A 25592-nucleotide genomic window follows, 5' to 3' on the forward strand; every position below is an offset into this window, starting at 1 on the left:
CCAGAGCAATTTGATCCCTGTGGCCCTGGGAGGTATACAGTTTGTAAGCTCCTGCTCTCCTGGGCCTGCCTTCTGGGATCGAAGGTGGAGAAGCAGCAAAAGTTACATAAAAACTAAAGCAAAGCCGGGCGCTGCCTAGTTTATATCTGATTGTTGTTATTATCTGAAGCTCTTAGAAGCCTAATTTGACTACATGTCTCTGCTGATGCTTACTTTCTGGTGGATTGTTTTCCTGTGTGTTTTATAATTTGGGATTATGAGCTTCATCTGGTATGGCTTCATCACAGGAAGCCTGCTTGGCCTGGTTGGAGGGTGTGTCCTAACAGACAGTTTTTACATTTACTTCCTGCCAGCAGCCTGTAAGTATTACAAGCTCAAGACTCCATTTATTTTAATATATTGGCTACCAGGAAGCATAAATTCAATACCCAAACCAGTCGCACCAGGGAAGAACTTTTTTTTTTTAACTTACATAGAAACCAGGCCAAATAAACAAACTTTCTCGTTGTCTCTAGGTGGATTTTGGCTATTTCACACTCTCATTGAGGCACTAGTCCATCAGGTATTTTGGCTTTATGCGAGTATCACAGTTTCTACTTCCTGCTTTACACAGGGTAACTGCTGCCCCCACCCCCACCCCACCACATCCATTAACATCCAAGTCCCTGGCTTATTGCAATTAGCAAACCCATTCTTGCCCCCAACCTCCTCTCCTACCAGAAAGCTTTTTGTTAACTTTCTTGCAAGGGAGATCTATCAGGGACTCAGCTGGGGATAGGAATCTGAACCTGGAGAGGAATACATGCCTCTCCAACCCAGGAGGCTGAGTGCTCAGCCTACAGCAGCTTCTGGCTAGATCTCAAAGGATGAAGTCCAAGGCTCCTTGTCTGTCCACTTCTGCTGCTTTCATTCATTTTCCATTTGTACTGTAGGTGTCCTTAATTCCTCTTTTCCCTTTATCCTACATTGGTCTTTTGACAGCAGCTGGGCCATTTTTCACAATGGGTATTTCTGACTCCAGTATATTTACTGAAAAATAAATGTGCTGTTTTATACCCTCAGACCATACACAGCAGAACCATTTGCTTAGATTTCATAGCACACGAATATGTCCATTAGAGCTTCAAAGTGTCATAATTAAAATTGGCTTCACTTGTGGGGACTCATGATGCATCCATCTCAGCCCACACCTCCGCTCTGTGTAGAGGCCCCTGCTCAGGCCCCACCTCTCAGAACCACGTGTCAGAAAAGTAAGCCAACCTATCTGCTGACCCACTGGGATAACCAGTGTGAAGAACAGCCCTGAACCAAGAGTCCAAATGCCAGCCATGCCCCCCTCCTTGGTCAAGGTGATCTTCAGCTTTTTCCTGGAGTCTAAAGCAGACTCCCCCTACCATGTTGCCGTCCCTCTGGCCTCCTCTGGGCCCTGCTTGCATTCAGTAGATCCACGCTCCTAGAACACACTCTTCTAGGGTAACCCCACACTGCTCGGAGGCTCTCAGGGTACCTTCCTGGGAAGCAAATGAGCATCAGGTTCTCAAGTCAAACTCCAACCCCCTTTCCAAGCTGACCTTAACATACTGTTAATGAAAGAGCTTTGGTGCCAGACAGACGCGGGCTCGGATCCCTGCTCGGCCACTAACCGGTTGTCATTAGGCACATGATTTAACCACCTTGTGCCTTTCTCTTCTGTAAAATGGAGATGGTTAAACAGAACTCAGAGGTCTTGTGAGAAAACAAGATGAAGGATGTCCTCTCCCCAGCACAGAGTAGGGGAGCGCCCCACAGGGGTCAGTTCCCATCTTCTTGGCTTCACCAGCTAGGCCGAAAGTGTTGGTTATACAGCTGACAGACTCCAGGTTTGAGGCCTGGGGGTTGGTGGCCTGTTGTGTATGTAGAGTGGGCACTGAGTGTTTGTTTTCCTCAAGTGCTGGGCAGAGTGTTCTGTGTGGGGTCAGGGACTCTGTGGGAGCCCAGCCAGCCGAAAAGAGCTGCTCTGGGGCCCTGCATGTGATGGAATTCACTGGGACGCCCATGCATGGCCATACCAGGTTTTGGACGTGTGTTGCTTGCAGTCCTGCTGAACTTTGCAAAGGAAAGGAAAATTCTTCATGCTGTGCTTGTGAACTTTGAGCTTGTTATCTTCAAAGCCATAAACCTGGTCCGCCAGACTATAAAAGGAGCGCATTCTAACCCGTTCACCCTGCAGCCTGCTCCTTGACACCCACCACACACCCACGGTAACCAGAGGCCACCACCATGACGAGGGACCAGAATGGAACCTGGGAGATGGAGAGTAATGACAACTTTGAAGGCTACATGAAGGCTCTGGGTAAGGGGAAGGCCAGGGCTGGGGGAGGGAGGGCAACATCCGAAGGACTGGGGTCTGATCCTCCTGCCACTTTGGGATCCCACAGGCCCGTGTGCAAGCCTCACCTCTCAGTCCCCAGCTGTGTGATAGCAGGCAACTCATACTCATTCTCCAAGGTTCAGATTCTTCGTTGGTGAATTGGAAACAATAATAAATGAGATTAAGTCTAGAATGTCCTTAGCACAGTACATGGCACACAGAAAAGATTCACCGAGTAGAGGATACGCATGCACACACATGCACAAACAACTTCCACGCACACATGTGCACACACACACGTGCACACGTGAGGAGAGCCAGACTTAAGAGGAAATTGCAGTAGCTCCTCTGCCTCACGATCACCATCTCTCTGATGACCAGTTGGGCCTGCTATTGTGCACAGATGACCCCTACCTCGCTCTTGTGTTGGTCGTGTAGTGGGGAGGCAGGAAAGGAGTGCCTGACAAATCTCTCAGCCTAGAGACAGTCAGGCCCACTGAAGGCCAGGAAAGGCTTTCATCATGTAGCTCAAACAACTCACTGCTCATCTGACTTCTGAACTAGACCCCAGGCCAGGGGTTCCCATCAGTGTGTGTCCAGAGTTGAGTCTCCTGGGGGGCTGTCAGGAAACACACGAACCTGGAGGAACTGGGCCCACAGAGGGGACCTCACTTGCGGGGCCGCTATCATGGGCCAGGACGAGGAGCCTTGCCTGCCTGTCCTCAGTCATCCCGACAGCCTCCTGACCACCTTCGCCCGCTTTAGATCCCTCCGCATGAGGAGTTCCCAGCTGGAACTTCCCTTGCAAAGCGTGAGAAAAATGGCTGTGGGCCGGGTTGGAGGCCTGGTAATTCGGACGTGATGATGTCTCACCAAGAACAGGAATCATGGGAGAGCGGGTAGAGCTTAGTGGTAGAGTGCACACTTAGCACGCGTGAAGTCCTGGGTTCGATCCCCCGAACCTCCATCTTTAAAAAAATCAAGAAAAAGAAAAGAATGGGAATCATGGGTTTTTCTGTTCAATTCCCTTCTAGTTGGATGAATTTCTACCATGTGAAGGAGCAAAGAGAGCTCATGTGACATGTTTTGCAATTTACGGAGACTGGTGCTTTCTTCTTGTTCTTTAGACCGTTTCCAATACTGAATAGCTTTTTTTTTCCCTCTCAGCTACCAGAATTTTACCAATGTACTTGGGAGTGGAGGAAGGAGGCAAAGTCCTCCTACCAGAGTCCTGTCCCTGGTGCCTCTGCTTTTAGTACCCTGAGGGAGGCTGGAAATGGAATCCTGCTTCTAACCCTGGGGAGATGTTCTGGAGCTGAGCTCAGAACCAGATAGCATTCTGAACAAAATCACACAGAGGAGGACACCAAGCCGGAGGGCCAGCGGGGGTGTGCTCTCTGACCTTGAAGGAGTTTTTTCACCTTTCTAAACCAGCCTCCTCATCCGCCAAATGGAGATAATAACACCAGTCTTGCCTGTTTCTCCAGGTCATGTTGGATGTGGTGGTTGATTTGAACAATTAAAAACACTTTAACAAGAGCTCTTTGGGGGTTGCAAGCTTTCAGCCGTAAGCTGATCAAGCCAGACTCAGGGAATATAATCAGAAAGCAATTTTGTGTCTTTTCCTGCTTATTATTAAATAATCAAGGGGGGAGGGTATAGCTCAGTGGTATAGTGCATGCTTAGCATGCATGAGGTTCTGGGTTCAATCCCCAATGCTGCCGATAAAAAAATAAAATAAATGAAATAAAATAAATAATGAAAAGTCCTATGGTGACTTCAGGTGAAAAGTCAAGTTTCAGTTTTCAGCTGTGCAGGGTGGGTGCCTGGAGCTCCTCTTTCTAGGCTTAAGGGGAGAGGCAAGCACTCCTGGTATCCTCGCCTCTCCCTCTGGGGGGATGCTAGGATGCAGGGCACACTGTCGGCTCTCTCCAAAAACTCCTCTTTCTAAAACCCGCCTCCTTCTGGACTCTTTCACGCCAATTTCCACCATCGCTGTGGGTGAGGGCTGCTTGGGTCGTGAATGGGATGTCTGGATGACTCTGTCTAGACGGTTTTGGAGTGAGTAGTCGTTCCCGTTCTCTTTGGTGTCAGACACCTATTGTCTCTTAGAGCTTCAGTCACAACTTCTAATTCAACATCATCCTACATCAGTTTCACTTTAATGAGCAAATGGCTTGACCTCTTTGTACTTGCAGTGTAGGGGGACAGGCTCACTGCCTTCCCGATGAAGGTTAATACCATAGGAAGTGGTAGTAACTAACCGCCGAACGTGGATGTGCTTGGTGCCGTGGTCTGCCCAGCTGCCGATGGCCTACTGTGTCCCAGCGCCCCCAGGGACTTGCCCCAGCTTGAATCCATGATGTTTTGTGCAGAAACGCCTCAGCCAGCGTCCTCCTCCCACCGTGGAGACAGGACACCTGACCCTTCCCGCCTGCCCACAGTGGGGACACAAGTGGGGCAGGCAGGCACTGGCAGTGACTGAAGACAGGTCTCAAGGGCTCAGCTGGAAGCAGCTGAGTGGGGCTGGACCCACAATTAAATCTGCTAAAAACAACCCAGCAGATCTGTACAATTTCCTCCACATCCACCCTGCCATACGAGGGTTGTTCTGTCAACAATGACAAGTCAATGAAGTTTCCTTCCTCGCCTGCTGGGGCACAAAGCATTTGTGAAGAACGTATGTGGGGATCTTCCCAAATCCCCAGATATGGAAATATCACTAAATATAATTCCGTTCCCTGCCAAGAAGCCATCCCTTTCTCAGACGTCAATCCCTAGCACTGGGAGGTGGCTTTCTCTGTGGGCCTGGTGGCTGGTTCCGTAGGAAGGAGACACCCCTGTTGAGATGTAGGTCTGGGCAGCAAAATGGCTTTGTCACCAGCCAGTGACTTGCTCCACATCCAGCCTCCCCAAACAACTTGGCTGCCAGCCTCGACAGACCGACACACGTCACAGCAACCTTTGGGTTGGCCCCAAATTATCAAAGTCATCAGCAATTCAGAGAGTGGGGGCCAAGGGTCAATGGTACCTCTTCTCTGCCTTCTCAGACACTTGGTGTTTCTCGAGGCCCTAGACTCTTTCTTGACAGTGAGGAAAGCAGCTGGGGAACTCTTCCACCTGGAGGAATCTGTCCCGTCCTGAGATCCTCCTTTGGGTGGGGTCGGGGAACGCAGGAGCTGTCTTCAATTTAAAGGGCAGCTGGGGGAGGGCAGATCTAAAAGTGAGGTCTCCGTGCTCTGGCAGAACACTGGAGGAGTCCATTCGGGAGTGAGGCCAGCCCTGCACAGACATGGGGGAAGTCATTCAACTTCTCTATCAAACCTTTAGATGTCACCCGTGGAAGAGAGGGATGGCGCCATCTGAGGCAGGCCAGGCTCTGTCTCTGTTCTTGAGGGGCTCAGACAGTCAGGTTATAGCTGTGTACCAACTGGGTTCCTGTTTCCTAAGACAGTGCGACAGATCACCCCCAAAATGTGGTGGCTTGATTTTATTATATACAGTGATTTTATGATGGTGTCTCACAGTTCTGGGAGCTGACCAGGCTCAGCTAGGCTGGGGCCAGAGCCATCCTGAAGGCTTCCTTGCTCCTGTGCCCACTGTTGGTGCCGGCCAGCGGCTGAGCCCTCCGCCAGGGCTGAGGGTACTGCGTGTGTCCACATGTGGTGTCCCATGTGGCCTGGGTCTCCTCACAGCACTCTGGCTGTGTCCAAAGAGAGAGAAGGCAGCAGCTGAATGACCTGTTATGACCCAGACTCAGAAGTCACATGGCATTCCTTCTCTTCTCTTCTGTTGGGTGAAGCGGTCATGAGCCCACCCGCATTCAAGAGGACGGTGCCTAGACCCCGCCTCTCCAAACATTGTAAGAACAGCATGTAGGATGAGAGGTGGAGTTGTAGCCATTTAAGAAAGTATAATCTGCCACAGATGGGACAGTGGGTGGTTCCGTCCCTTGGGCTTGGAAGGGCTACAGTGACAAGAGGACAACAGTAGCAGGAGGTGTGTGCACAGTGTGGTGACTGATGGTAACTAGACTTGTGGTGGTGATCACTCTGCAGTCTAGATGGATGTCATATCTGAAATGTGCATAATTTAAATGTGTGTGTGGTGGTGGTGGAGGGAGCTACAGTAGACATGTTGGTCATTGAAGACTTTCTGAGTACTTCCAAGTGGGGTTTTGAAGGAAGGAGAGGAGTGCTCCACACAGGGATAGACAGTATGTGCCAAGGTCAGGCCAGTGTGTGTGGGCAGGGGCGCAGGAAGCTGAATTGCCACGGAGCGACGTGCAAAAGAGGGAGGGGGTGGGAAGAAGAGTCAGAAAGGTGCAGGGCCGGATCTGGAAGCGGTGTGCCACCATGTGTGAACATCACCCAAGGACGTCATATGAGGAGAGGGTCCCAGGAAGAGAGAGAGGCCGTGAGCACTCACTCTGACAGCCAGGGCGTGAACAGATGGGCAGAGATGTCAGAGAACTAATGAAGTGGTTGCAGTGGCCCAGGAAGATGCAAGCACAGTGCCAAGAAGGGTGGCCAGGGGGCGGTCCAGAGCAGGAAGCAGACCAGATTTGTGACTGAGTGGTGAAGAGGAGGGGAACGAGCCTAGAAAATGACACACCACCATGTAACTTGAATCAGGGAGACAGGGATGTGTAACAGAAGGCGTGTGTTCTAAAAGCGCTCAGGTAATGTTAAATTTAGACATCTTTTAGGAAATCTTGATTCCATAAATTGTAAAGATTAGGAAAAATCCCAGTCTTTGTTTGTTTGTTTGTTTTTATATTTTTAATTGAGTTATAGTCATTTTACAATGGAAAAATCCCAGTCTTAATTCACAAAAGATGAGAATCATCTTCTATGAAGACCAGCTTTTCACTGAAATGAACATGCACAGACTCAGGAGAGCAGGGGCCACTGCAAAATGTCCTAGTGGGTCTCTAGAAAATTCCACAAGAAGGTGTTGACCTCAGAGGCTGAAATCAGGCAGCTCCCACCTGAGTGGTCTTTGCCAGGAAATATTTCCTGGTTACCCACCATGTTGAAAATCCTGTCCTGACTGTGAGGAGCCACAGTCTAGCATCAGAGGTGAGCACATGCACAAACAATTCTCATGCCATGAGAAGCATCTGCTATCACAAGCTTTATATACATTGTTTCATGTAATTAATTCAGTTTTCACAAATGTACTGAGCACCTACCACATGTCTAGAAGTGCTCCAGGCATTGGTGACAGGGTAGTACACGAGGCAGCAAGTTCCGTGCCCCCCATGGAGTGTGCTTGCTAGCGGAAGAGAGAGAGGGTAATAGTTTAAGATGATTTCAGGTAGTGGTAAGTGCTTTATAGGAAATAAAAAGGAATTATTGCATGGAAAGGGATGGGCGGTCAGGGAAGGCTGTCTGAGGAGGTGACACGGGAGCTGAGGCTTGAACGCTGAGAAGTGTTGTTCCCGCCACAGGGGACAGTGAGTGTGAAGGCTCTGGGTGTGTTTAAGAAACGTACAGAAGGCTGGTGTGCTGGGGGTGTGGTGAACACAGGGGAAGGTCAGGCCTTATGATGGGCAGACTTAATCCACCTTGCTTACATTCTTTAAGGATCACTGTGGGTACAGTGTGGAGGATGCATCACAGGAGGGCAAGCCTGGAAACAGGGAGGCCCACTAAGGAGGCTGCTGGGTTGTTAAGGCTAGAAATGATGGTGGCTCAGACGGGGGCAGTGCCAGGGGCTGGAGAACAGAGGACAGATTCAATGTATATTTTGGAGATAAAGCCAACAGGGCTTGCAGATGGATGAGAAGGTAGAGGACGTGGAAGAAGTGAAGATGGCCCCCAGGCTTAGGTCCAAATAGCTGGGAGATGGTGACCCCATCGGCTGACAGTGGGAAGACACTGGGGAGGAGTGAGTTTGGACCAAGGTGCTGGGCACGGGGGAGTGCATTAAGAATTCTGATTTTCATATTTGATTTCAGATGCCCATGACACATCCAAGTGGAGTATTAAAATTGGCATCTGGATAGACGATCTGGAGCTCAGGGTATCGTCATGGATAAAGCAAAAGGAATGCCTGCCATTTTAAGGAGTGAGGAATCTGAAGGCCAGAGAAGTGGAGGAACTTTCCTGGGGTCACTTGTGGCTGGAAAATGGTGTTGCTCAGACAGGAGCCCAGTCTGTCTGCTTCTAACCCCCAAGCAGTGGTCAGTGCACTGTTCCAGGCGTGGGTACTAAGTAGTGAGGTTAGGGGAGGGGGAGCTTCATTCTGAGCAGAGTTCGTCAGGTTGGGGACCTCCAAAGTAGACAGGCAGGACCCTCAGAAACATTGCAAGGGAGTCACTCCGAGTCCCTGGGTAGAAATTAATGAATGAATGCTGACCCAAGGAAGAGTTAGTTTCACCACATTTGGATTCCTGTTAGGGCTCACAAATCTGTGAAGTTATACACTTGCCAAAGTCTTTCCTTGAACTGTGTGGCATCTGGTTGGACTTTCAAATAGGGACAGTGCTGTGGTGGGAAAAGCACCGGTGAAGGTAAGTTTGGTCCCTTCCTATGGGTCTCCCCTTACGTGTTCCGGCAGCCCCTCCACTCTGACCCTCACTCCAATGGCGAGCACTAGACTGTGGGTGGGGAGGTGAAAAGTACAGGGGAGCAGGGAGGCATCCCAGGGTCTCTAGCCCACCTCTGCTGGCTGAGGAAAAATTTTGAACATATTCAGAGACATCCGTGAAGGTGAGAGAGGAAGAGGCAGACACGGCAAGTCCAGTTCCTCCCTCATGTTATGCAGGGGAGGAAATGGCATGGAAAGATGCAGAAGATTGCCTTTGCACTCTGCTTCTCACAGTCGCCTGAGTGCTGATGATTTGTGAGTTAAGGAGTCCAGGTTCAAGGCCCATGGCCGCTGCACTTGGAAGAGGTCTCAGATTTCATGTGATGAATACGTGTGCATGTCTGTTCTTTAATTTACAAAGCGCGCCTGCCCTTTTAGCCTACAACTTTAGCTTTTTCCACAAGCACATTACAAAGCGTTTTAGCGTTGAGGAGCACACTCATATTTCAACTTTATGGCTTGCATTGTTCAAAATGCAGTTATGAAAAGTATGGTTTAATAAAGTCACTTCAGTGTTGTTAGGTTTTTTTTCCCCCTTCTGCAGCAGCTACAAGCCATATATATTATTCAGAAATAGCTTGCCTTTGGACCTTTTCCTCTGAGATAGAAATTCATTTCACCTGGCTATAAATCAGGCTTGGAGATACCTTTAATCCAGGAAAGCAGATCAAACATATTTGATAACCCTGGTGTTAAAATACCGTATGAGGAAAATAATTTTCCCTGCAAAATACCAAGAAGTGGTTTTGGAATCTGTATGTGTATGCCTCTGTATTTGACCACTACAGTTAAACCTTTCCTTTTGATTAGAAATACCACGAAATGCACCAACAGAATGTTTGGTTCCCTTCCCCACGGTGGAGCAGAGGTGACATGATTAACTAGCCTGTGCACATGGTAAAGGGTGGCCAAGCGGCCAAGCCATTTTTCAATCCGGAGAAGAAGCGATGCTTAATTCAATCTGCATAGAACTCCTAATAAGATTCCCTGGCTCTGGCCAGAAAGATTGACTGCGGACGGTTTCCAGGACAAACCAGTTCTCTCAGCAATAGACATTTTTAGCTGTTATGTACCTCTCTAAGCAATGAGGAACAAGCAATAATGTGTTAGAGGAGACTTAATTGTGAATGATAAACAGAACATATTTGTAGGCATCCTGTCAGGAGCGCTATCCTAGCTGGGTAATTCTAAATTGGTCACTTAAATTCTCTGGGCTATGATTTCCACATTTGTGGAGTAAAAATAGACTTGCTTTCTGAGGACTGCTTAAATTTAGAGTTCTAAGTTTCTCTGTAATTCCCAATTCTTCCTTAGTACAGTTGACCCTTGAACAACTGGGGGTCGGGGAAGAGCGTTAGGGGTGCTGACCCGTCGTGCAGTCGAAAATTCACATGTAATTTATGGTTAGCCCTCCATATATACGCAGTTCCTCCAAATCTACAGCTCTGCATCTGCAGATTTAACCAACCACAGGTGGTGTAGTTTTATGGTTATTAATGAAAAATACCCACATGTAAGTGGACCTCTGCAGTTCAAATCATGTCATTCAAGGGTCAACTGTAGTTTTGCCTGGTACCCTCCCTTTGTTTCATCTGGATAGCACATGACCTGTGGTTTCTTTCCTCACCTCCTAACTGTGGCTCAGGTGTGGTTTAGCACAGCGTGGACCTCACTAAGCTCAGAGGGCTAGAGCAGGAACTGAAGTTGTTTCTACCCTTTGGTCAAACGATGGAGTGAGGGAACTGGTCAACATGAGAGAGGTTTGACCAGGCTGGATGAAACGCCTGTGTGACAGGTCAGGGCTATGTGAGGAGAGAGCGGATCAGCCACTGTTCTGACTGTCCCTTCAGAGTCCAGGACCCTTGGACGGCTTGGAGTGGCAGGTGGCTGTGGAGATGCGTAAATAGGACCCGAATATTTCACTCCAGACTGAATGCTGATCTGGCCAGTTTGACCAGAGCAGAAAAGGCCAAGGGGTGGAGGCCAGCATGCATCAAATACCCACCAGCTCCTCAGCACTGTGCAAAGCATTTTACCATCATTTAAACTGAATCCTTACATAAATAACCCTATGAGATGAGCACTCTTTCCCCAATTTACTGTGAGAAACTGAGGCTCAGAAAGGGAAAGAGACTTCTCTGAAGTCATCACAGCTAGGAAATCAGGGCCGGGATTTATACCCAGATCTGACCCAGCGCTTTTTTATACCAGATGTTCTAAACTGAGCCACTGCACAGAATTGCCTGAAGGCTTGTGAAAAACAAGAAGGGCCCAACCCCCTGCAGGAGGGCTAGGGTGGATCCCAGAATTCACTTTTCTAAGAGCTTCCCCCATGCTGTGGTGGTGCCAGCCCAGGGGCCTCACTTAGAGAAGCGCTGTCCTAGACCACAGTGCCCACGTTAACCAATCCACAGGTGTATTCTGAGCTCCTACTGTGTGCCCAGGCCTGGACCTGGTTCTATGGGGCACACAGAGCAAAGAGGCAACATTGTCCTTGTCCCCATAGAGGTGAGACTTTGGAGATGAGAACAATAAACCCCATGAAAAAGTCAGAGGAAAATGCCAGGTTGTGTCTTGGGAGCAGGGAGGGTGAAAACATGTGGCCTGGAAAGCAGGTGAGGAAGGAGGCAAGAGAGGGCAGAACACTCAAGAAGTCAAGGCCAGGGTTGGGAGGAGAGGGGCGGGGATTCAGGGGGCAGATACACAGGGAGCATCCCAGAAAATGCAGAGGACTCCAAGGAAACCAGCCTGCGAGATCAGAGGGTTAATTATGAGGATACCAACAGCTCCCATTTAGTGGGGCTGTTACCATAAGTCACCAGCCACTGGGCAGACCTCTTCACAGATACCATCACATTTAATCCTCCAAATAGCCTGATGCAGTTAATACTAGTCCCACATCCGGCCACTGCTCTCTGCTGCTTCCAGATCTGGACCCTAGTGTCTGGTGATGGGACCGAAGTTAGACACACAGGCGTCATTAGGCTGTGTTTCTGGGGCAGAAGGACAGAGATGCGAATTGGAGTGTGACATGTCAGCCTCTGCCTAAGATGAGCATGTGTTGATACCAACTGGAGTGGGGGTGACTTTTTGTTTTTTTTTTGTTTTTTTTTTTTTTTTGCAGCTTTTTAGCAATTTTATGGAAGGATTCATTTTTAGGTCAGAAATACTTGACTACTTGGTCCTGCTAGTCTTTTCCTTTCCAAACAGGCCAGCAGTTGCCTTAAAGGGAAAAAAATTAAACAGGAGACATTTCTGTAATTGCAGGGCCCAGGTGACAGAGAGAGATGTCTCAGAAGGGGTTTTTGTCAGCCCTTTGTGTATCGTGTCCTGTGGAACCCTTGGCCAGCTGGATGTCCCACCATGGAGAGTTCTATGTCCCCAGAGATTGGCAAAGGCTGCATCCTGCGTCCTGCTCTTAGAGTCACAAAGCATCTTTCCCATATGAAAGGCTCTGTGAACCTCTTCAGTGCAACAATGAGCCTGGATTTAATTCCTCATTTCCCAAACTTAATTGACCATGAGCACTGCCCCCGCTTTTTAAGAATTTTGGGGGTTATAACTCATGGCAGTGACATGGGTTCCTCATTGGTAAAATGGAGATAGTACTTATCTCGTGGTTTTCTTGGGAGAATGAAGTGAGTGAAGTTTCCCAAGGGAGGTTCCACCATGGGGCACCATTCCTGATTCGTTCCAAAGTATGTCTTAACTATCACCCCAAATATTACCATGGGTCCACACAGCATGGCCCTGGGGTCACCTTACTTAAAACCTAGCTCCTATGTTCCTCCATAAATTCTTTCTTTACTTTCTTGGCTCTACCTTGGTTACTCAAGGTCAAAACCACTGTTTTGGCCTCCCAACTTGATCTTCTGTGCATCCATCCAATTATCGAAATTTTGTGATTGTTTTTTCAACTGTGTACGTTGAGACAAGTCACTAACCTCTCTGGGCCTCCGTGTCATCCCCTATGACATGGGGAGTAGGTGCTTAAATAGTGACTTTCAAATTTCTTAAACTATTGAAGTCTTCCTCCAAACAGCCGCCGATGAGGAAAGGTCTAAAACCACCCAGAAATTCTGGGTCTGAGATAAGGCCCAGAAATCTGTACTTTTTACATCTTCCCAGGTGATCTTGATCAGTGGCCAGCTCTGGGACCCACTGGTGAATTCTCAGATGTGGCAGGTTCTCAACCAATAGTCGTGAACAATAATTGAGCAAGGCACTGGCATACACGTAACAGCTCATGCCAATTTGAACCTATTTCTCTTTTCAACTTAGGATACAGGTAAGCCTTTGACCTTCTGGGCTGCCTGATATTACTTGAAATTTTTCCCTTATGATAAAAGCAGGCTTTATACATTTTAGGATCCAAAAAACCATCCAGGATCCTTCCCAGATTCTGTTGTGGTCCAGCCTGGGCTTCTTCTTGGTCTTTTGGGAAAAGGAAAGTGACAGTGACCAAAGAGGGATTCAGAAAGAAATGAGTCAGCAAGGATATGGGGAGAGAGGGTGGGTGGAATGATGCTTGGCTACCATGGCAGGGCAGCAGAAGGGGTGGGGATGTGACCATCGGAGACGTCCATTCTCTAAATTGACAGGAGCTCCATGAACTGTTGGGAGCTGCTGGTCCTCCTCATGGGCTCAATGGTATTTCTCCCCCACCAGACAGCACAGTGTGAAGCTTACTCACCTATCTACCACAGATGGGCCTGGAATTCTCCAAGAAACAGCACTCAGTGACTCTGAACTGTCCTTCCTCCTGAGGTCATTCTTACCTTGGGTTATGATAGACTCAATCTCAGTATTTTTGAAATCTTACAGACTGAATTCTAGAAAACAAAGATTTAGATTGGCATCCAAAGTCACCTGGAGAATTCACAGGCATAAAGGGGGTCAAATGTCAAATACAATCTGGGAAGAGACCAAAAGCTTAAAGATGTTCGTAGCAAGGAGAGAAATTTAGTAGCTTCAGAACTATCCTCTGTTTCTACATCTGTTCCACCAGACAGTGAAATTTTGGCTTGGGGGACAATTTATGCACAACCAGAGGTTAGCAGGAGGTGGTGGGCTCAGCACTTAGCTTCTTGCTGTAAAATGCAGAGCTGAGGAAATGAAACACTCTGTTGAAAGGCATGCTCCCTTTTACTCACTAAACAGTCTCTAAGAAATGAATAAGATTCCCTTTGAACTAACTACTATATATAAAACAGATAAACAAGCTTCTACTATATAGCACAGAGAACTATATTCAGTATCCTGTAGTGACCTATAATGGAAAAGAATATGAAAAGGAATATATGTATGCATATGTATGACTGAAACAGTATGCTGTACACCAGAAATTGAGTACGCATTATAAACTGACTATACTTCAATTAAAAAAAAAAAAAGATTCCCTTTAAAATATCAAGGCAAAGAAAAGATGTAAGCAGAGTGAATGCAGCAAAAATTTGATAATTGTTGAACCTGGGTGATGAGTGTGCTCGGCTCCTTGTACTTTCCCCTGTACTTTGGTTTGTTTGAAATTTCTCATAATAAAAATACAAATAATTATTCATCTTTTCCTTAAAAACAGCAAAAGAAATCTCTGAGCAAGTGTCTGTTAAGTGTCTGGAATATGCCTGAGCTGTGCTGGGGGGCCATGAAGAAGGCAGAATAGTCTAGAAGAACAGCTGCCCAGTCTGCTGTAAAAATGGAAGTTTAGCAGGGAGGGTACAGCTCAATGGTAGAGCACGTGCTTAGCATGCCTGGGGTCCTGGGCTCAATCCCCAGTACCTCCACTAAATAAATAAACAAATCTAATTACTGCCCCTCCCCCCAAAATGGAAGTTTGTACATATACTGCCCTGCTATGGACATTAACAAAATTCCGTCTTTACCTATGATCTAGACTGATTGTTTTTAAACAGTGTCTTTCCTTTTAAACCATAAAGTCTTCTGTTTAGCAGACTCTTAGGAGGAAACCAATATGTCAAACAGAATGGGGGCTGCTGTGGTGGAGGGGTGTGTGCATGTGAGTGTGTGTGCATGTGTGTGTTACGCATGCACAGCAGGGATTTGCAGCTCGGGGTGAGCCCTGCCTGCTACCTCCCCACTCCCATCAGGGCTCCTGAGGAGGTGCCCAGAAACCCTAGGTTTCCCAGCAGTTGACAGAGATATCCAAAACGGCCACATGCAAGACAACCCTTGCTTCCCACTTAAGCAGAGAAAGATGGCCTGCCTGAGACCCACGTCTCTGGTCCTGAATGTCTGACCTTGTTAGAGAAATGAATGAGTCTGGCCGAGCACATCATAACATCCACCACTCCCTTTGCCAACAGATATTGATTTTGCCACCCGCAAGATCGCCGTCCATCTGATTCAGACCAAGATCATCGAGCAAGACGGTGATAATTTCAAGACAAAAACCAACAGCACGTTCCGTAACTATAACGTAGACTTCACGGTCGGGGTGGAGTTTGACGAGTACACAAAGGGTCTGGACAACCGGAATGTTAAGGTACTGACCCCAGTGGCGTTTTCACTCATTCGCTCTTGGTGCAGGGGCTGTCTGTTGGGCTTCACAATGAAAAAAGATGACAGAATCAACCTGGGAGGCCCTCAGGAGAGGGGGACCAGAATGGACTTAATGATGTTGGCAATAAGCGGTTACTTAAAGTTTAGTGGGAAGAGGCAGGCTGGCTCTGCATGAAGATTATCGGCCAAGGATAGATTAAAGGATGCTGACCTCTCCAGGATCTGGGGTAGGAAGCCGACTCACAGACTGACATGGGCCTGGGAGGCAAAGTGAAGAGGGCCGGGTGGAACCAGAGGGCAGACGGTGATGGTGTCAGCTGGAGCGCATGGCTCTGTCCCGGGGGCTAAAGCACCAGTCAAGCATTGACGTGAAGACTGGGGTCTCACACTGCTAGAATTTTTTTTCAAGAGATGTTGAGAGCTAATGTTTTTATATGAACTATCTCAATTTCAGATGACCCCAACTGATTTAATTTTTTAAATGCATCGACAAAAAATTAATCATTTGATCTAAGAAAGAAATGGAGAATTTTATTAGGGCCAAATCTGAGGACTATAACCCAGGAAGAGCATCTCAGAAAGCTCTGAGACCTGACCCCCCTATTAGAAATCAAGGCACAGTTTTATAAGTTTTTTTGAGACAGTGGGCTGTGCATCAAATGATGTGTTAGTGGCAGTTATATAATCCAGATCTAAGTGCCATCCTGGTGGGTCATGTGATCCCTTACAATATCAAGAAGAATGTTACCTTTTAAGGAGTTTTCTTGTTGAGGCTCAGAGAACATTGCTCTGTATGGTTGTGCAGGTATTCCTGCCGATGGGGGAAGTTTGGTCAATGAATAATGCAGATACAGAATGCACAGTGCGGGGAGAGAGGAGGCCAAAGGGCAGAGGAGAATTTTTTATGTCTAAATTTTTTCTTGCCTTGCCATAAAATAGGAATTTTATTTCACAAATGCAATGCAAATCGCACCCAAAAATCAGTAGATGAAATGAAGTCAGAGTTTCTTCAACCCTGGTAACTTAGAGAAATCTCTGGCAAGCTTGTGGCTCCTGTCTCAGACTCGCCTTAACTCACAGGACATAATGGAGGAAATCTTCTGTGCATTAAAAGGCCAGCAGGCTTCTAGCTGCTTGAACGGTTTGGATACAGGGAGGCCCCTGAAAGCAAGCAGACAGCTCTGAGTGCAGCGTGGGGAGCGGTCACCAAGCCTGAGAATAGGAGTCTGCAGAAGAGGCAGGCCCCGGCCCAGAGGGGCTCTTTGTAAATAAGACAGAGAATGGCAGCAGCAGGGGGAAGTGGGGCGGGAAGGCGGGGCTAACAGCGGGTCCCCTTCTCCTCCTCCGTCTCCATGTGGTATCACAGCCCAGCCACTGATAGTCACAGTGTTCACTCTCAGTGCTACGTCTTTGGTTTCCCAAATCCAATTACATTTGGTCAGTCCCCATAAACAGGAATAGGGAGAAATCCAACCTCAGCCATGCCTAAGGGTTCCACAGTCTTAGCATCATACAGGAACCCTGGGGATTGCACAGTCCAGGGCAAGCCCATGCAGTTTACATGAGAATGGGCAGCTTGAACCCTCGGAGCACACACTCCCTTTATGCCAACCCAGCCCCAGGACCTCTGCCCTGGCTCCCAAGCTGAGGAGGGCCGGACTGAGGATCCTGTGCCCAGGCATCCGTGCTCTCGCCCCTGCAGACAGCCAGCCCCTCAGAGTGCCACAAGGAAGGAGGACCCTCCCCCCACTCTTCTCTGGTGCTTCCAGGAGCTCTTTCAAACTCTGTCTCAACTCTTGCCCCAAAGGAAGGGACAAGAGCTCTGGCTCCTCTCCTAGGGTGGGAAGGAAGAGCTATCCTTGTTCTTTGATGATGACTCTAAAGCCAAAAGAGCAGGATACATTCTATTTCTCAACCAAGTTGTCCAGCACCATTGAGAATCTCAGCCACCAAGTCAGGGTTGAATGATGTTAAGTGCTCCTTGCTAAAGCAAAGTGGGAAATGGAAAGCACTTTGGAAATGCTTCCATCAGAGCGGTCTTGGCAGGAGAGCCTAAGCTCCTGGCCCCTTGTGGAATCCCTCCCTGCAGGGCAGATGGATCTGCGAGGCTTTTCTGAACCTAGTGGCTGCAGGGTCAATGCATCAGACCCCAGAGCTGATGGAAAGCCTGTCTCAGAGCTTTTGCATCCCTCTGCTGTTCTAACCTAATCAGTTCAGCATGATTCATTTTGCCCTTGCTTCTCAGTTTTGGGTGTGGGCTGTTGAAAAGCCGGCCTGTCCTCTCTGACTCATTCTTTGATCACCTTTGAATGGGAGGGAACTCACTCTTGCTAAAATAAATCATGTCCTTTTGACCTGTCCTGACCCTTCAAAGATTCATTCTGTTAACACCTCCCTTTCTGCCTCTCCCCTCCCTTCCCTCCGAGTCCCACCCTCTCTCCAGGATCAGCTCTTAGCCCTGCAGAGAGAGATAATCCCCTTTTCCACATCTGGTCTCTGCTTTGCCTGAAGCAAAAAGCCAGAGCTAATACACTAATACACAGACAGACACACACACACACACACACACAAAAACACGAGACTGGTGGGGGCTGAGAAGTACCCAGAAGTTTGCCCAGTCTCCAGCCAAGGGCTGTTCCCATGAGAATCACAACACAGAGCAGGTGCCCTCAGCACTACCTACTTCCTGTAACTTGACTGCAGCGCTTCAGCAGGGGAGGCACAGCAGGGAGCGGTGAGTCTCTCTGATGAATTCCTGGCGCCCACACTTGGTGGCCCACTGAGCACACACATGGATTGTGTCTTTCTGCGCATGAGCATTTGCATGTGTACGTATCACTCCTATACTCGCTCATGCTCTCATTCTCCAGGGAGCCACTTCTCAACTCCTTGGTCTCCTTCAGGAGCCCCTCTGAAAACCTTCCCTTTCAGCAGTTTGGAGGAGGGGTTTGGGGTACAGCAGAGGCCTTCCAGGTCCCCATGGTGCCCAGGTCTGTGTCATCCCGGCGCAGGATCCATGAAACCACATTGATTATGGGGTTGACTCTTCCACGAGGAGCCCAGGGACCCCCTGCTTCCTTCCTACACATCTTCTTTCCTGCGTTCCCTGACTTGTTTCTCAGGGGATTTAAAGCCACTTCAAAAATACACAAGTGCTCCAAAGTAAAATGAAATTTAAAAGAGGCCACTGATGTTTGTGCCACAAAACATTATGCAGCCATAAAAAGGAACAAAGTACTGATACATACTATGACATGGAAGAACTTGCAAAACATTATGCTAAGTGACAGAAGCCAGCCACGGAGGGCCACATGTTGTGTCATTTATACAAAACATCCAGAATAGGCAAACCATAGAGACAGAAAGTGGTCGGCATGGGTGTGACTGCTAATAGGTATGGGGTTTCTTTGGAGGGGGGCGATGGAAATGTTCCGGATTTAATTAGTGGTGATGGTCTTACAACCTTGTGAACATACTCAAAACAAATATGCTATATAAAAGACTGAATTTTATTATGAGAATTACATCTCAGTTGAAAAAAATAATGGCAGGGAAAAGCAGATATCAATGATGGCAGTTAGAGCCAATAATGTCCTTGTGACTTCGAGAGGAGCCACGAGAGCCCGTGAGAGGGGAACCAGCCACCCCCACGGGGACCCTCATCTCAGGGGTTGCCAGAGGGGAGTGGGAGCGTGGGTGCTGCAGGAGGCTGGACTAACTCTTACAGGACAGATGTGCAGGGGAGGGTTTTAACATGTTAATAGTTCCTTCACTCCTAATTTATCCTTCCCCTCCTTCCCTTTTCCCCCTGGTAACCACAAGTTTGTTTTCTATGTCTGTGAGTCTCTTTCTATTTTGTAAATAAGTTTGTGTCATTTTTTTTTTTCAGATTCCACATATCAGTGATATCATATGATATTTGTCCTTCTCTGTCTGACTTACTTCAATTAATATGATAATCTCTAGATCCATCCATGTTGCTACGAATGGCATTATTTCATTCTCTTTTATGGCTGAGCAGTATTCCATTGTGTGTGTGTGTGTGTGTGTGTGTGTGTGTGTGTGTGTACCACAACTTCTTTATCCATTCATCTGTCGATGGACACTTGGGGGTTTTCACAGCCTCCTGAGGAAGCAGACAGGTAGGTAGACAGTTACCATCTAGTGCCTTACCAACACTATCCCCTGTTCCCCCATTAAAGGTTTTAAAAATAATAATGTGAGGCTTAAGATGACTCTAAAGGAGTAAGAGACATACTTTCTTTAGAAAACATGTAGAATTTTATTGCTAAATTGACTTGGGAAATATTAATACATACACATAATTTAAAAAGTTTAAACATGAAACAGTGAGATTTCCTTGCTATCCTGGCCCCCAGGACCTCAGTTCCCTCCCCAGGGACAGTCACTATGAAGGGTTCTTTTATCTCCTTGCAGAGAACACGTGCAAACATACAGGTACATCCCCACCCCCTTCTTTTATGCACAGTGGCCCTGCCCCTTGCTGTTTGTTTTTTTTTAAATCTTTTTTTTTTTTTTTGGAGGAGGGGAGTAATTAGGTTTATTTACTTATTTATTTTCATGGAAGTACGGGGGATTGAACCCAGGACCTTGTGCGTGCTAAGCACATGCTCTACCACTGGGCTATACCCTTCCTCCACTCCTTGTTTTTTAACTTGAACTGTGAGCTCCAGAGCCTGCTCTTCTCCATAAGTTAGAGCTGCCCCTCCTTTCAGGGGCCACAGAGCAGGGACGAACCCCTCCACATTTAACCAGCCGCCCACTGACGGAATTTATGAGGCTTTCAGGCCTTTGCTGTAACAAACACTGCAACGGGCTGAGGAGTAAAATAAGGAGGAATAAAACTGTACATAAAATATATAATGTGGTCAAGGTCAAATATTATTTTAGAAATAGGTAGACTTAACAATCCATAGAAAACAGTTTTGTACCAAAAACAGATCCGAAGGTGCAAAGGACAGTGAATAAAAAAGACCGCAGGTCCATTTATCAGCAAGTCGGTTTGCCAGATACCCAGGAAAACAAACGTCTGGTCCTTTACATAATATGTGTGAACTCTGTTTTCTACTCAGTTCTGCTCTAAACTGCTCTAAAAAAATAGACTCTATTAAAAAAAATAAATACATCAAGAAAAAAAATTTTTAAATATTGCTCATAGAGGCATAATGGGTTTGCACATGCTTGGAAGAAACCCCGCTCACCTCAGGGTCATCTGTGAGGAAGGGCAGCACCCACGCACCACCACTGCCTGGATGGGAGCCGCGTCGTCTCACTGCCATCTCACAGAGGTGGGTGGCCCTGAGGACCACCGAGAGACAGTTCAGATGCTCCTGAGTGAGAGAAAAGGGGGACCAGGAGGAGGAGTTGGGGTGGGTGTGTAATTTGTAAAGATGTGAATTTAGCATAAGGGGTTTGAGCCTCCTGTGGTTCAGCCTTTTGTGGCTTCTCCAACCTGCTGGTCAACACAAGCACAAGCTCTGCATCGCTGCAGCCTCCCCAGTGCTACTAACTGGTCGGCACTGCTGCCTGGGGGAAACCAAGGGCCTGGAGAAGGTCCACCTCCTGGTTCTGAACGACAAAGCAGGCTTTGGAGCCATTCACACAGCCCCCTGCAGGGAAGGTGGCTTCCCTGCCTTTGTTATTGCCCGACAATGGGCAGTCCTCACCATGTCATTCCTGCAGGGAGTAGTCCCAGAAGTAGAATTTCTAGGTCAAAGAGTGTACATCATGTTACATTTTGAAATGTAATGTAAAATTGCCCTGCAAAAGGATTCTTATCAATTTATATGCCCACCGGCCCTGTCTGAGGGTCCAGCCGTCTCTGCACCCGCTCTAGCTCGGTGTGTTATCAGTATGTATATCCAATCCTTGACTATAGACTGAATTGTATCTTAAACATAAAGTCTTAATTTGCATGTGAGTAAGACTGAATATCTTTTCTTATGTTTAAAAGCCATCTGCTAAGTTTTTGTTTTTTCCTTGCCAGCCATTGGTTTGGTGTCCTGTGTTGAATTTCCTACTAGATTAATGATCTTTTCCTTACTGATTTGCAGGAGCCCTTGTAGATAAGGAAATCAGGTTTATCTGATATGTGGTACAATTATTTTTCCCCATTTGTTATTTATCTATTGACTTTGGGGTATTTTTCCCTTCCAGAAATTTTACATGGGGACATAGTTAAATCCATCATCTCTTCTCCCACTGATCTGGGATGCTGTCTTTACCACATGGTAAAATGGAAGAGAAGGCTTTCAAAGAGAACAGAACCAGCCATGACAAGCCTGTGTGGCTGGAATGGAGGCTGTATGTGGAAAATGAGACTGGGGGGATCTTGGCATGACTGTGGCTGAGGGCTCCGCTCTGCGGGCAAGCAGGAGCCCGGGAAAGGCTGCAGGAACTGCAGCTTTACGTGTGTTCAGTCCCAGTCAGGACCATACATTTGATTTGCCCGGAAACCTGTCATTGCAGACGCTGGTCATCTGGGAAGGTGATGCCCTTGTCTGCGTGCAGAAGGGGGAAAAGGAGAACCGTGGCTGGAAGCAGTGGGTGGAGGGGGACAAGCTGTACCTGGTAAGTCCCGGGGTCCGCCGAGCTCCCCTCCAGCGTGCTTACACCAAACTGCCGGTTCAGCTAGCCAGGCGCTTTGACAAGAAAAATGGCCTTGCCCTCCTCCCCTTAGCTCCAGCCAAAGGCATGTGGTCATATAGTCAGAAAGCCATTCCTGCGTGGCTCAGGGGACTCCAGGAGGAAATCTATATGGCTCTTTCTGTGAATGGCTGCAATTAAAACGAAAGTTCAAAATGCTGAGCTAGGAAGCTGCGATCCAAGGAGAAATGCAGGGAACCTGTTAAAGACCAGCAGGGGAGAAATGTGAGGAAGACACTTAAGATGCCCTGGAGGAGAGGGAGACTGGGCCTGCCCGGTTCTGTGAGCCTGGGAGGAGAGGGGTTGCACTGTGGGCGGGATGCCCTGGAGGCAGCCGGGCCTGGGAGATGCCTGTAGACCACAGGCACAGGCCTCTTATCATAAGGCATGCTCACCTGATCCCAAAATATTTTAGGTCAATTTGGCACTAGAACAGAGCAGAAGGAACATAACTGCTGATATCCTTGAATAAAGTCTGTCTAGACAGCTTAATTTTTCACTCTTCAATCTTTAAGACAATGGATGTGTCCAGCAGTCAAATAGTGAAAAATCCTTCACACCTTCATGCATTCAGTTACTCATTTGTTAAATGAATGGCTCATTCTATGAATGGCTCTCCATTTATTCATTCATTCATTCACCTGTGGAGTCAGACAGGTACCTGGCTCCAGTATCAGTATTCTGGTCACAGGTTGCCCTAGAGCCAGCCTTGCCTCACCTGAGATCTTTAGGTGAGGTCAACTGATGATAAATAGAAGGCATTCACTGTGTTTTCCACTGATAATTTTCCTACCTGTTCTGGTTTGGATGATGGATTTTTTTTTTAATTGTAGTATAAGCCCCAGTGGTCCCCGTGGCAAGACAATGGATCCACTGAGAACTGCAACGATGTTTGTGGCTGTCCCCACACTCATTTTTTTTCTCTTCTCCCTCCTTTAAAGGGTCACAAGATGCAGATAAGACCTGGGGGCTCCCTGCATCCAGATGAAATGCAGCATCCTGTCTGCCCAGGCAGGCCTGGGGGAGCCCTTCTGCAGCCCGCTCCCTGCCATGGCCTGTGCCACTACCCACCAACATCCTAATCACCAGAGGCCAGGAAATCCACAGGGTGGAGGGACAGCTCACCAGCCAGCACCTCCCCAGGCCCCTGCCTTCCAAACATTCCCCACTAGATGCTTCCCTTCTTCGTGGCATCGCTGCCTTTTAGAAATTAGGCGATGTTGCTTTAATCACGAGAGTGGGAGAAATCCCGCCCAAGAGAGTAATTTCTTTGCATTTTTCATTTTTATAGTTGTTCAAGCTCAATTCAAGTGTCAAAATCGAATTACGGCTACCTGCAGGGCATGCCAGCTGACTGGGTCTCTGAGACACACTTTGCCCAGAATGACTAATTGTCTTCTTTATTCCAGCTCCCCTCCCTCCCAACTCACAGACACCAAGAGGGCTGGGGTGTGCAGAAGGAGGGCCTGGTCTGTTAGTCACTCACCTGCTTTCTGATGTTGCAGGAGCTGAGGTGTGGTGACCAGGTGTGCCGTCAAGTGTTCAAGAAGAAGTAATGGCCGGAGAGGGGCCTACTGAGCATGCACTCCCCACTCCCCACTCTCTGTAAAGAGTTCCCCGACTGGCTTGGGAAGCAGCCAAGGGGACCCTCCCACTCCTGACAGAGCCCATTAAGGCATCTGGATGGGTTTTAAACAGAACGCGTGTGTAACAGTGACAGACACATTCTTCCTTCCTTGGAAGCTGGCATTAAACGAAAAAACAAAAATCACTCCCATACTTTGAAACCCTTTCATCTATCTCCCTTTATTTCTAGAACTGTCAGTTTTATCCCCAAGCAGAAGAAATGATTGCCCGCATGGCGGTTTTCTGTGTGGCTTATGCTTTTGCTTTTTAGTTTAGCTTTGTTTGTTTGTTGTTTGTTTGTTTGTTTGTGTTAGTGTAGGGGGAGTTGTATTCTCTGACCAGCACAGCATCCCTACTGATTTTTGGACATTGCCTATTTGAGATTCATTTTTTTGGATAACACATTTATTTCTCCAAGATTCTACTTTAAGAAGCATATGTCTTCCAGTTTGCATGAGCAGCCTGGATAGAGCTACCTCTGAAGGTCTGTGCAGGGCTACTGTACCAGCTGCTCTGGTCCAGGCCAGCCCTTTGCCCTTCAGCCCTGGGTAGACTGGCACCCCTGCAGAGGGATCACCAAACACTGCCAGATGGCCTGGGTTCAAGTCCTGCTGCTCCAATTCTTAGCTGGGTGACCATCATTTGGCATCTCTATCCTTGTTTTTCTCTTCTATAAGATGGAGAAGACAAAAATAACATCTCCTCCACTGCGTTACTGTGAGGATTAAGCAAGTTGGTATGTGCAAAGTTCCTGGAACAGGACCTGGTGCATGGGAAGGGTGTTGTCCCTACTAGCTCTGGTCATTACGTGGAGTTACTCCCTCCACAACCCCGGGGGTCCAGATGAGTGGATGCTAAGTAGCGATAGGCCAGTACCTCCAAGGTCTCCTGATGCTTCCAGAACATTAGGGTTGTTACTCTGAGCAGCACTGTATTTTCCTGCTAGGTACACAAATGGACCAGTGCACCTGGAACAGCAGAGTGGTTATAGGGATGGATGCATGGTGGCTCATTCATGAGGTCCTGGGAAGGCACTGCAGGTCAAAGGCATCTCCTCCTACCTCTGTAGTAGGGCCGGGAATCCCACCATTAGGCAGACATAGCCTCTGTAAAGTAGGTTCACCCCAGGAGGGGCAGCACCTCGTATTAGCACACTCTGGTATGCTGGGCATGACCACTGATCCCTAACGTGCTAAATGGGATTGAGGATGGAGAGAGAGGCTGTAATCTGCCCACATGACCCAAGGCCAGACTCAAGCGCTTGTGCCTGGCGGCAGGACTCAGGCCTCCCGGCAAGCTGTGCTCCCCAACAACCATACCACATCCAAGGAAGTACCCAGGGGGCCTCATGCCGGCTGGGGGCCTAGGGGAGGTGGGGGTCCTCCTATGGGTGCTGGGGAAGGGGAGCCTCCTGAGGTGCAGGCCTGGCTCCTGGGCAGAACGGGGGCCCAGCAGAGGGACTGGTAAAGTGAACCCTTTGTCCTCGGCTTCCCCAGAGCCCCTCCAGAGATCCTGTGTCCTGGAATGACCCCCCCACCGCAGCCTCAAATGACCCTCTTCCTTGTTCCTCAAGAAAATCCCATTGAACAAGGTCACTGGGGACTAGTTATAAAGTATTCTGCACATGTACAGGGTTATTTTTATTAGTAATTTTTGATCCTAGCTTTTGCAAAGTATATCCTAGGGAATGTTAGTCCCCTCAAGACTCTGTGAAAAGGTTCCTGCTCAAGTGAACTTTGGGATGCTGAGAACTATACCCCCTTCTGAGAAATGCACAGTGAGAATTAGTGTCGTTAAAGCCTTGAAAAGCCTTAAACCTCGGGATCCCCTTCACCCT

The 25592-nt window shown here is 48.0% G+C and overlaps 1 protein-coding gene across 1 annotated transcript; it reads left to right on the top strand.

Moving 5' to 3' along the window:
- The first annotated feature begins 542 nt into the window (after positions 1–542).
- On the top strand, positions 543–24038 carry RBP2 (retinol binding protein 2). Its single transcript, XM_006190564.2, has 5 exons — positions 543–562; positions 2210–2332; positions 15268–15446; positions 21953–22054; positions 23635–24038. The coding sequence occupies exons 2-5, from the start codon at positions 2260–2262 to the stop codon at positions 23683–23685; spliced, it is 405 nt and encodes a 134-aa protein (XP_006190626.1). The 5' UTR covers positions 543–562; positions 2210–2259; the 3' UTR covers positions 23686–24038.
- Positions 24039–25592: the final 1554 nt, after the last annotated feature.

This window comes from Camelus ferus, chromosome 1 (genome assembly GCF_009834535.1).
Source record: "Camelus ferus isolate YT-003-E chromosome 1, BCGSAC_Cfer_1.0, whole genome shotgun sequence".
NCBI classification, from domain to species: domain Eukaryota; kingdom Metazoa; phylum Chordata; class Mammalia; order Artiodactyla; family Camelidae; genus Camelus; species Camelus ferus.

Coding starts and splice junctions, on each gene's coding strand:
- RBP2 (XM_006190564.2), top strand. CDS start 2,260: ATGACGAGGGACCAGAATGGAACCTGGGAGATGGAGAGTAATGACAAC. Junction 2,333..15,267: donor AGGCTACATGAAGGCTCTGG/GTAAGGGGAAGG, acceptor CTTTGCCAACAG/ATATTGATTTTGCCACCCGC. Junction 22,055..23,634: donor AGGGGGACAAGCTGTACCTG/GTAAGTCCCGGG, acceptor CTGATGTTGCAG/GAGCTGAGGTGTGGTGACCA.